Below are 12,687 nucleotides of genomic sequence, written 5' to 3' on the forward strand. Positions count from 1 at the left end.
GGCGACGTCTATTAACCGCATTGTTCTCGTTTCGCTCCATGACCTTTTCGCCCCCAGTGGTTTCGCTCCAAGGGGGTCAGCCCTCCGTTCATACCGCAACGAAGATTTTGGCGATGCGTCATCATTATGGTTGCGTACATTGGCATTGCGACAACAGACACAACCTAGAAGGGTTTGACTTCGTGACATAGTTTATCTTCATCTTTGTGTGGCCTAATTGCACTTACTATTATGACATGCGGAGCAATCTGTATAAGGCACAGAACTTGTCCGTTCTGGCTGCATCCTTGGAAGAGTCATTCCTATTAGTTCATTACTCTTGATGATTCTAATGGCAACAATGGCACGTTCAGGACGAAGAGTGGGAAAGAAACAAAAATCAAGCACAGAAAACAGATGAAGAAAAGACAAGAAGAAATGTTACAGTACATATTAACTTTATAAGTTTATTATCAAAGAACACAGACTGCTGTAAAAAATAACACATTCATATAGCTACAGAGGTCTAGTTCATATCTATACTACCAAGAATAAATAAAGACTAGTCTTTATTTATTATTGATACTACCCAACGCCTTACTAAGGGTGAACTCTATATGGACTAAGGACAATTCACAGGAATGTATCAAGACAATGGTGATGTTGTAGTTTATCATTCTGTATAATCGCTGCGTGAAACAACACTCATGTATTGAGAAATTCCTGTGGAGTGTCACTGGTGACGTTGTTGGCTGCATCGACAGTCTAAAGCTGGTACCAGTATAACTTTTTCAATGATCCGTTATTTGGTGATCACTTAAGTAAGAAAGGGCCCTGCTGAAGCATGAAAGATTCAAAGATATCCCAATTAGGACAGACTCGCAGTTACGACTGATATATCGAGATCTGGTTGTTGACTATCTTGATATATCAGTCACAACTGAGTCTATCCAAGAGAAAGTTTCACCAGAGTACAACACAATGTGGCAGTGACCAGGGGAAGGAATGCTTTCGGCCCACTGACTAACACATCTCTTAAGATACCGTAGATAATTGCTATCAGTGGGCTATTAAAACAACAGACCATTTTGTTCAGCCCAATATTGCCGCATCAAACGACCCCTGACCTAGATGATACAAAAATCTCTCATATAAACAGAAATCAAGACATGGCTTTGAGAGATGCATAAGATTTAAAACTAACTCATTCTACATGGTAGCATGCAACTACGGTGTTTTCCACTCTACAATTGAGGAAACAAGCTTGCTAACAAAAAGTCTTGCTTGCCGCCTTAAAATGACAGATCTTACCTCCTCTAGCCTCAAAGTCTCGCAGAGCACGTCCCGATTCTACCACATAAAACCAACATGGATTTATATCTAATAGAAAGCCTATAAGGTGGCAAATCTGTACAAGTAGTTTCTAAAAAAAGTTCACATGCCAAACAACTGTGATTTAGCCAGAATTAACATAGAACCACCTTGAATTCGCTCAAAAAAACCAAGCACATGGCCATGTATAATATTTAATAACGAGATATAATGAAGTGTATAGCAAAAGACTCTGGAAATTGTTACGATACCCAATAGAATTTGTAACAGCTAAAATTTCAAATACTTCAAAATGTTTTAATACCCCCATAACTTCTCCTAAGTTAAGTTAACATTCTGATCGATGCATTGCCACAGTTTTGACAACTCTGCTGCATATAGACCCACCACATGCTAATCATTACAAAACAGGTCCTTTTATTGGAAATAGCATGGTTCCCAAATTTAGCCTAAAAGGCACAGGATACAAGGCATTTGAAACACACGATTCACAACTCCTTACATGATCAGTTTGTGATCTCTTTTCTGCTCTATTTAGCATCGATCCTCGGGCACTTAAATTCTGATAAATATTTCTTTGCATCTGATCACATAAATTTTTAAGTAGATTTTTTCTCCTTATTGAAATTAATCAGCAGTTAATTACATATTCAGTACAGCATGTGCCACATAGTTGGAACAATACGTCCCTGCATCCTGAAATAGTTCAGCAGGAGACAGACCATCAGAATCTACAGCATCCTATTGTTGCCCCTTAAACAAGCTCCACCACGGGGTACGTAAAAAGTGAAGATAACGCTACATATAACGGGTATGCCACCTGGTGCCTCCGGGTGACCAGGTATATGTAAACCTGCTTTAGGAACTAAAGTGCCAGGATGTTGACACTAATATCAGGCCTGGATGCGCAAAAATCCTGTCAAATGAAGCAACTATTTTACAATTACATGGAGAATTAACAAATGTTTCTGACAAATTTACTGCAAATTTCAATAGAAAGCTTCAAAGAGCAGCCTCCAGGCAAATAATACTGACTTTGTATCCAGAGAAAATCGGAAAACAATCAAAATGTCATAATTTGCACATTTAATATGGAAGCCAAGTTGATGTACATTTGGTAGAATGACATGCACCTCAAAATGCTGCCCGAGAAGTTTGAAGCAGCTCAAGGGGGTCATGACCACGATAGCTAGCACTGGTGGATGTGTCAGTGAAATTGGAAGTGTAAAGAGACAGATCGTGACACTAAATAGTGACATTTGTAAGCAATCATTTGGAAGCTTACTTCAGCAGTATTTTTCAATCATGATGAACTTCTGACAAACATTAAATGTTGTATCTCACGTGCCGTTGAAATAGTGATGTCGATAGGATGTAAGACATAGTCCTCTCGAGTTTCCCGAAGATAGTGAAACATGACCCCTTTGCTACATTTAACAAATTCCAGTAGAAATCTTACAAAAGAATTCAACAACAATGTAAGGACTGGCAAAATCTGCCAATCATAAAATACAGTGATTACAGGGATCAAATGAACAATGACAACACATGATGAACCCTTCCAGAGCACAGATTCTTTTACCAAGTGCCAATATATCAACTTTACAAATGCGTACAAGTGACACGGACCCACTTGGGACTTGTTCAAATATTCATGAAGATCTCCTCGAATCAAGACTCCAACAAGCTAGTCCATCATTTCAACGATGTGTATACTCTGTCCAACAAACTAACTAGTACCCTATTAGTCTTTTTTTCACTGATTCTAAGATAAAGCACCTGTGTCCAGGCCAATTTAATCATGGATCAGTAGCCAGGTTCACCAAGAGCAGGTTTAAGAGAACCAATATCCTAACCCTCCTTTTATACAATGTTGTGTTTCAAACATCATTTTAGAGCCAAAAACTGGCTTGTCAACTATTTCTCCAATTTCACCCCACTGTTTCAGAACCACACATATCTTGGTGACGTGACATTTGAGTTTGACTCCAGCGATGTGATACACCACTAGTGATGTTATGTTTGCGAAGAATACTTCTGATGAGTATGATTTGGGAAGTCTAAGATCAATGTCATTTCAACAATGGCGAGACTGCATCATGACACGGACGAGATTGGGTTATGCGGGGATCCCATCTGCGTCAAGACTTTATCTAACCACTGCAGTGGGCCGTTAAGGTGAATCTCAATCCAACATGGTGTGCTCGTGACGTCTTGACGATGGTACTCAGCACCCCATCCCTTCACGAAGCTCATCCTTATCGTGCACATCTTAGTAAGTTCATACACTGCCTCGAATCCGTGATTCACTGACTGACTCAATAGCTGGGCAAACTCTTGATTGTTGAAGATCTTAAGACTGCAACCCGGCGGAATCTTGCAGACTGTCGTCGGGTGGAAGTTGTGATGATAGTTGCAGTTTCGACTCTGAACAAATATGCTACTGTCACTAAGACACTCAGCATAAACCTCTCCTCCGACATAGTATAAGTGAACACCTACAAAAAGACAAAGACAAAGTCTAATCAATACCTTGCAATACAGGTAATTTACGAAGTTTAGATTATTGCGCAAGCCCTCAACAGGTAATAATCTATCCTGGCCAGCATACTTCCTGCATCTTCCCATAACAGTTGCTTATAAAGAGCAGCCACAATCAAGTCAAGTCAATGTAACCTAAGCTCGTCAGCTCCATACCTTTGCCAATGTGTCTTCGTGTGTTTTCTATGGTGGAGTTTCGGTTGACGTTTGACACCAATCCCAGGCAGAATCGATCAGCATTATTGGATGGATCAGTGAAACCATCCACGACAATACTCGTATGCGATGCATGGAATGCCTCGCCAACTCGGTTGTTCAATTCGTAGTAGAGTATTAGACACCAGAACTGTGGTTCTTGGTACGTAACCGGCTGGAGATTACCTGCTGGAGGGAAGAAGGCAACTAAAGTTACTGAATCAAGTCATACACTCTTTTTTCAAGCACCATTGACATTATTTTGATCTTTCCCCTTTGACAACATGTAATTTGTTCAAAGCAAAGGACACCCACCGACCCCAATGATTTAGAATCCCATTGTACTGGAGAATATTTTTTAAAGATTTCTGATTGTAACCAGACTTGGACAGATGCCGGCCTTTCCACAATTGTACAGTAACAACACCATGAAAACTAATTGGTGAAAAAAGTCCAGAAAGACTTGCTCTGTTATTTTACATTACAGTGCACTCAGATGTTAAACATGTATAATATAAATGTAGGCTCCTCACACTGATAATGCAGACACTAAGAAAAAAAACAAAACACATTGACTTGTAAGCAGTTTAGACTGCATGCAAAAGCCATTATTGTAATACTATACTCACATCACAGACATTTCGACAAGGCGAATTTCTACTGAGATAGAAGAGAAACAAACTCAATGCTCACGTATAAATAAACTTTTGGTCCCACCTGATCCCACACTAATAACCCCAGAGCGGGTTGGGCTAGGGTTATTTGCTGAGTGGTGGTGACCACCTGGGCCACCCTGACTATGGGAGGTTGTCTCCATGGGCGTGTCACTGGAGCAGTTGTGGTTGTTGGAGTTCTGTGCCACGTTCTCATCTTGTGCTTGGTAAGCAGGAGGTGGCGTGTCCGCTGAAAAATAACACGGTTACAATGAAAATCACAATCTTGTTCTCTTGATTGAGACTTGAAAGTTCTCACTTGCATGAAAGACATATTTTTAGGCTGCAGTTTCTTCCGTCTACCCATGATGACAAGGTTTCAAAAGATTAACTGCCCTGATGGTTTTCATTTACTGAGGTGAAACCACAGGTGATAGATCCTCCCATCCATAGCAACAGATCTGCACCCCAGGCGATGCACCCCCCCCCCCCCGGGGGCTGAACCCATCAGGCAAGGTTCCCAGCTCTACCATTTTCTCATGCTCATCTGACCCAACAGGGTACCAAGTCCAAGAGAGACATCATGTGTGTTGCTACATTACCACTAAAGAATGGATCTTAGTAACTTGCGAGTAAGTTTCCAACTCTCACTTCTCACTTAAAGGAAGAGGTGTTTTTCCTACCTGGCACACCATAAGGGGATCCTGGTCCTGAGCTGGCCGGTGACGGACAACACTGAGGGAAACCAGAAGGGAAGCTGACGTTGTATGGCATAGAGGGCTCCGTCACCTGTTGGAACGGGGCAAGACCATGACTACCTGCCGGGTATTCACTGTACCGTGGGACTAGCACTGGGGGTAACACTGGAAAGAGAACAATTGCCAAGAACATCAAACACAATTCAATTCTGTGCCTTGTGTAAATGGTGAAAAGTAAAGATAGTTCATGCATAGTGGTCCATAGTAATACATCACATCCACGTAACAGTAAAAAAAACGTCCCCCACAAAAACATTTCTAGATATCGATCTCAACACATATTGGACACAGACTCAAGCCTGTACAGCACCTTATCACTCCAATACTACACGAAACAAGTGAACAGGTGCACAACATGGCATTATTTATCAATATGAATTCCTACATTTCTAATGTTGATGTCAAAATACACAGGGGAGGGCATGGTTCTCTCAACAACACAGACCATATCATAAGACCTGTATATTTTGGTGTTTTGACTTTTTATCACTTTCAACTTGGTTGAGGAGTAGGACTCAGGAGAAGTTGGAAATGCTGGCTGTAGACAGTCATACATGTATGATGGAGTACACACAGGCCTACATGTACACAGGGCTAGGGTATATCATCACCCATACATGTAATCTGCAGAGTGCATTGCTCAGAAAGAAGTTGAACCAACTTGGTGATTCCTCATTCTGACTCAAACCATGGTTAATGTGCATTGCTCACTGAGCACATGCAATCATCTTTCTTGACAGTTCAAGCATAAATAATCAATAAATCATGCAACTTTGGATAGCAAAGAAATGAGAAAACCGCTTGACATCTACTGAGTGGGTGTGTGACTGACTCAATCAATGCTTATATTCGCAATCCAAAATAATCTGGAGCTAGAGCAGTACTGTGGGACACCCATAAACTAACAATGCTCTACCAGACTACCTGATGAGATGGGTAATGCTGGGGTGCTGCCGAAAGTGAAAGGGTGCTCAAGAAAAAAGGGGGGGTCCTTTCACTTTAAGTTATAAGCTCATTTTGCAAGGTTTTCACTATAGTCTGATGCTCTGATTCAGAATCTCAATCATGTACAATTGTATATTCGAATTATTGACCCTTTATTCACATGTTATTGTTACAAGTAAGTTTCCAATGGAGTCACCATGAGAGTGATTGATTGATAGAATTGAAAATTCCATGTCACTTTTCACAAGTGATTGACAATGTCATGCATTGTTGCAGCCAATGGCAAAACAACTGGACAAAACACTTCATTTCTTCTTTTTCTAAAATTCTGCTTCCCAGCAGCTGCCACCCAGGATCAAGCCCTACATTACCAACAAAGCATGGCTATTCCTGGAAATCCTCCCCAAGGATCTCAAACCGTGCAGTAGGACATGACTCAGAAAACAATCTTTTGAATATATATTGCCCATGGCCTTTCAACTGAATGGAAATAATGAGTGAATATCCTCAAGTTGATTGTGGGCGGGGACTGGACATGGAAGTTACTTTTATGTCAGTGATACTGTAATTTTGATATCCCAAGAGAATGGTCAAGAATCTACACTACAATACAAAGCACAATGATTGTAACTCACAGTACGATGTTTCACATTCTTTCCTAGTTCTAGTTCATCTATTTCTATGTGAAATATAGAAGTACTATACAGTACTAGCATAGAAAATATCTATCAAAATTATAATCATAAACTGGCATATGTTTGCATGAAAATATCAACACAAGATTCAGAAAGACATCTCACGATATATGTCACAGAGGTGCCAGGCTGGTGATTTTATTCACTACTCAAACAAGGAAATGAAATTTTAAGACCCAAATTGAGTGTTCTGTTTACTTTTACTGATGATATAATAGACCCTGACAATGGAGCAACTCTTGTTGACGCCAGTGGTCTGGGAGGGGACGACCATTAAAATAGCAACAACCGAAAACATTGTGTGCCAGGACAATGGTGATCAGTTACTGTGACGAAGCAGCTCCAACCACGCTCCAACTGGAGTCGTCAGTCTCTGGAAAGTGGAAAACCACCATGTCCATGAAAAATGAGATGGATTCAACTCGCGGACCGAGTGCCCATCGCACTTGCGATTATACATGATTATCTGATGTACGGTATGCCAAGATGCTCATTGCTGCATGCTCCATATATGTCACCAGGTGACATCTGAATCTCACACACCTCGCGGTCATACAATGTAGCAGCCTTTTCAAAAAGATGGCAAGGACACAAGTAGTAAAGGAGACATGACACGTGACGGGACTTGAACTTCTTGTCACAGATCAGAATTTCAAGCTTTGGTGTCATCTCTGTTGCAGATGCTAGCAGTTTTCACAAAAAGGCATTTTAAGTAACTTCTTGACAGAATTGATATATAGCTATATGCAGTTTGGACATGATCTCAAATAACAATGCTTAGCCATTTGATGACCTCAGCAACACTTCATTCATACACCACAACACTTTTTCAATAATTCACGATCTGAATGGGTTAATTGTGATGTCACCCTCGACACTAATTCTCCCCAGCAAACCTCCTAAACACCAGTGATTTCCCATCAGCAATATACATAATCTTGTGGGGTGTTATTAGTGGGTTACTCATCTGGTGGGGGGTGACTCACAATCTCGGATACAGAAAGAGACATCAGAGGAGGACAAATGGAAGAACAGTCCTACCGTACACTAAATTAATATTATGATGGCATTCAAATGATGAATGAAACTGGTCACCGCAATGGAGAATGAACCATTTGATCTTCAACTGAAGTAGTATTTGCCGAACCACAAACCCAAAACTCAATTGTGACTTCATGTATGCTTTATGTGCCAGATTTCTTTGGATGGGCCAAGGATGGGAAATTGACGAATGGGCACACTTTAGTATATTTATCAAGAAATAAGATAATAATGCAACTCACCTGGACTTTCCACTCGTTTGTAGTGATACGGATTGATGCACACATCTTTCTGTTTTGCACTGAACGGATATTCACAAACGTCAAGTGGTTTGAGTTCATGGTGACTCTGCAAGTCCGGCCAACGCCAGACTCTACAGTAAATGACATGAGGAAGTCCTTTTCTATGAGAAACTTGGAGACGTCCATCAAGGGACCTTGGAATTGTTACACACTTGGACGTCTGTCCGGGACAACTGAGCGCTTTTTCTAAGTCCTCCAAGGCACCTTTCTTTTTCTTTAGTTTCTTTACCAATGAGTCCACCGCTTTCTCTGCCCATTTTTCCTCTTCGTCACCCTGCTTCCATCCCAGCAGGCGCTTCACAGCAGGACTCGTAAACGAAAACAAACTGTTGAAACTAGACATCGAATCTGATGTCATTCCCTGCCCTGCAAGTGTAAAATGAAAATGTTACGGGAACATGTATACTGTTACGAAAGGAGGATGTGTTCAACATTACTCCTTTGTGCCACACATGTACAGTTGGCAGAAGATTAGAATCCGCTATTCATGAGACACTGATGAGTGCAGTGCGACAGGCAATTAACCTCATTATAGCCATGTCGTCACATTTAACGTCATCATGGTCATGGCATTGTATCGCCACATTTTAATGCGAACACAAAGGCATGGGAATGAACGTAATGACGTAGTCGTAAGGGTAACTATAGATTCATGCACTTGATTGGGAACAACGTTTACGAAGACGTCGCGACACGTCACGCTACAGTAATGTAAAACCGTCAGAGTTACAATGCATCGTGACGTGACGACGGCCAACACTATATGTTATGTGAACGTTGTTCCTAATCAAGTGCATGAATCTATGGCAATTAGGCCTATAAAGCAGAGAAGTTGCAATACAATATCGTACAACGTTAGTCTTCTTCAAACAATCTCATCGTAACTTGTGCCCTGTTGGTGTACAACACAAGAAGACATAGGCCTAGGCCCTTCACGCGCCCCGGCAGCGGCGGAACCGCCTAGCTGAAACAACAATCAACTCCACGTACTACATTCACACACTGCATGCATGCATAGAAATGCAGTGATCATGCGGATGAAGAACAGAGACATTTTCACAACCAAAACTACCCAAGAAACCAGTGTTTTAATACCTGAGAATACAAAATTTGAGCGCTTAGTTGACAGAGATATATGATAGTCGGTGAAGCTTGGATTTAGAACTCAAATTCCTGGCGGGAATTGTGTATAAATTTCTTTCCATCGAATTTTCTTACTTCGAAGCTCTGATTTAGTGTTGAAAGTGGCGACAGTCTGACGGCGAACCGGATGACTAGCATACTACGAACATATCAATGCGGAAAAGTAGTCCTTTTGCAGGCTGAATGAGATTCACCTGACAAATAGCAAAACCAAAAGACACGGAATTCATATCTCACAATATTTTGTTCATATTAAAATAACTTTCATACATATACTAGCCTTATTCTGAGATTTCTTTAATGTTTATAGAACTATTTTTGAAGCTTATCTATATCTAAACGAAAGTGGTGATTTGGCGAAACAAGTGCACATCCTGCAGGTGACGTCATCAAATTGGCGACGGAAAGTCGATCAGCCAGACCAAATATTTAGGGGGTGCAGGTTTATAAAAACCTACAATTTCACCTCTAACACAAGTTTGTCCAAAATGAATAAAAAGATAATCTATTTATTTTCAATATAACGGTTAATAAAATCTAAAAAAGACTTTGAATTTGAAAGAGATGCGATATTATCTCAATGATAAGTTACGCAATGACCCCTGTTAATTTTTATTATTCCTTTCCACATTTGCCGGGACAACTAGTCATTATCCTCACTAAAAGATGGCAGCATAGACAATCGACCTGCAACGCACCTGATGTGTAATTAAGTGGAGTTAACACCATGAGAGTAAGGCCGAGAGAATTTGCACTGCATAAGGTTCGTGGTAAGTAAGTAAGTTCGGATAAAGATAAGATGTGATCTAACGGTCGTCAGTACCATGTTTGGGGTCACCCATTTCCTCCATAAAAAAGGGGGAATTTCCAACCAAAAAGAAGAAATGACTTTCGGCCAATGAGACAGTACTTAGTGTACCACATCTCTTCTGGATGTGCCCTCTCCTTCATAACTCGCCATGTTGCTAGAGTGTACCAAGTCTTTGCTGGATGTGCTATGCGTACTCTGTCTAATATAGATGTGTACTCTCCCAACGTAGTACACAATGGTTCTACAGGAGGTGGACCTTGTCTCCACCCTTGGGAAAAATGTGTCTCATTTTCACATGGTGAATACCTGAACATTTTCATAAAGGGATTGCATGATATCAGACCACCAGACCTGAAGAGACAGCAGATACTGCACAACCAAACCCCCCCCCCCCCCCCACTTCCATAGTCAAGGGGGCCGCAGGCGCGTTCCCGATTTTTCGGGAAAAGGGGGTTAATTTTCACTCTTGTTTCGGGAAAAATCCCCGAAAAATCAATAAAATAGGGGTGTTATTACTGCTATTTTCCCTTCAAAAACTGAAAATAGGGGTATATTTTCTCATGTTTTCCTTCCCTGGGTCTTCTGAGGATCCTCAGCAGCAAGGAGATGATGTTCAGGAACACGTTATGCATTTCCATGAAGATCCTGATGGGGATGTGAACTTTGCTGCTCCAGAAGTGCAGACCCACCTTAGACATGTTGCACAGGAAGCCCTTGATGACTCAACACTCAAAAACAGAAACACTCAAAAACATTACACCGGTTCCAATGACCACTCGTACTCTGGAAAGAAGCTGAGATTGCTCTGGGACTCGCGAGTCCCCACGGGCCCGGCTATAAAACACCGGCACCCCGACATGCTCGTCTTCTATGAGAAGGAAAAGGAGGTCCTAATCATCGAGATAGCTGTCAGCTCCGACAGACACGTCCTAGCACGTGCGGAGGAGAAACGATCGAAGTACTGTGGCTGTGACTATCTCATCTCTCTCATCATGTTGTCAACACGGTGGAGCAGCCAGGACTGATTCGGCCTGGCTGTGACTTCCTCATCTCTCTCACCATGTTGACAACTTGGCAGAGCAGCCAAGACTAATTTGGCCTGGCTGTGACTGTCTCATCTCTCTCACCATATTAACAACTAGGCAGTGCGGCGAAGACTGATGCCGCCTGGCTGTGACTGTCTCATCTCTCTCACCATATAGACAACTTGGCAGAGCAGCCAAGACTGATTTGGCCTGGCTGTGACTGTCTCATCTCTCTCACCATAATTATTGTCAACACGGTGGAGCAGCCAGAACTGATTCGGCCTGGCTCTGACTGTCCCATCTCTCTCGCCTTATTAACAACTAGGCAGTGCGGCGAAGATTGATGCGGCCTGGCTGTGACTGTCTCATCACTCGCATCATGATGTCAACGCGGTGGAGCAGCCAGGACTGATTCGGCCTGGTTGTGACTTCCTCATCTCTCTCATCATGTTGTCAACACGGTGGAGCAGCCAGGACTGATTCGGCCTGGCTGTGACTTCCTCATCTCTCTCACCATGTTGACAACTTGGCAGAGCAGCCAATGGCTGTGACTGTCTCATCTCTCTCATCATGTTGTCAGCACGATGGAGGAGCCAGGACTGTCAAACAGTTGTGTGAGCTCACTAGAGCTTGCACTTACATAATAGTGTAAAACTAAAATTTATATAATATATATATATGTATATAAAACCGTCATCGGATGCGCATCCGATATGCCACGAGATCCTTTACCGTCAATTCCCTTACCGTCTTCGGATGCGCATCCGATATGCCACGAGATCCTTCACCGTCAATTCCCTTACCGTCTTCGGATCCGATACGCCACGAGATCCTTCACCGTCAATTCCCTTACCGTCTTCGGATGCGCATCCGATATGCCACGAGATCCTTTACCGTCAATTTCTTTACCGTCATCGGATGCGCATCCGATATGCCACGAGATCCTTCACCGTCAATTCCCTTACCGTCTTCGGATGCGCATCCGATATGCCACGAGATCCTTTACCGTCAATTTCTTTACCGTCATCGGATGCGCATCCGATATGCCACGAGTTTTTTTGTTACCTCACCGTCAATTCCTATATACCGTCATGGATGCCACGAGCTTTGTTCGCGTTGTAAAGGTTTCGGGGATACGACTAATGCATGCGAGCACCGTCGGCGGAACCCCAAACCGCCCTCTCGATCTATCCGTAAGAACAAATCACTCTCGTGACCGTCACATTTACGGACTCCGGACCTCCAGACCTTAGAGACCGAGCTTTTC

The 12,687-nt window shown here is 42.2% G+C and overlaps 1 protein-coding gene across 3 annotated transcripts; it reads right to left on the bottom strand.

The window, feature by feature from the left end:
• Window positions 1–420: 420 nt before the first annotated feature.
• LOC135493364 (mothers against decapentaplegic homolog 5-like) lies at window positions 421–9,695 on the bottom strand. Of its 3 annotated transcripts, none has more exons than XM_064780675.1 (6): window positions 9,660–9,695; window positions 8,382–8,807; window positions 5,384–5,563; window positions 4,741–4,950; window positions 4,009–4,236; window positions 421–3,809 (listed from the first exon to the last, which is right to left on the bottom strand). In XM_064780675.1, the coding sequence occupies exons 2-6, from the start codon at window positions 8,797–8,799 to the stop codon at window positions 3,409–3,411; spliced, it is 1,437 nt and encodes a 478-aa protein (XP_064636745.1). In that variant the 5' UTR covers window positions 8,800–8,807; window positions 9,660–9,695; the 3' UTR covers window positions 421–3,408. The 3 variants fall into 3 exon arrangements, with proteins under 3 accessions (XP_064636745.1, XP_064636746.1, XP_064636744.1); XM_064780676.1 differs by having other exon boundaries at window positions 4,009–4,233; window positions 9,537–9,695; XM_064780674.1 differs by having other exon boundaries at window positions 9,537–9,695.
• Window positions 9,696–12,687: the final 2,992 nt, after the last annotated feature.

The sequence above is a fragment of the Lineus longissimus genome, chromosome 9 (genome assembly GCF_910592395.1).
Source record: "Lineus longissimus chromosome 9, tnLinLong1.2, whole genome shotgun sequence".
Lineage (NCBI taxonomy): Eukaryota > Metazoa > Nemertea > Pilidiophora > Heteronemertea > Lineidae > Lineus > Lineus longissimus.

Excerpts from the sequence above, each read along its gene's own strand:
- LOC135493364 (XM_064780675.1), bottom strand. The coding sequence starts at position 8,799 with ATGACATCAGATTCGATGTCTAGTTTCAACAGTTTGTTTTCGTTTACG. Across the intron at positions 4,951-5,383 it reads ATCCCCTTATGGTGTGCCAG|CGGACACGCCACCTCCTGCT; the intron begins GTAGGAAAAACA and ends GTTATTTTTCAG. Across the intron at positions 3,810-4,008 it reads ACGAAGACACATTGGCAAAG|GTGTTCACTTATACTATGTC; the intron begins GTATGGAGCTGA and ends GTCTTTTTGTAG.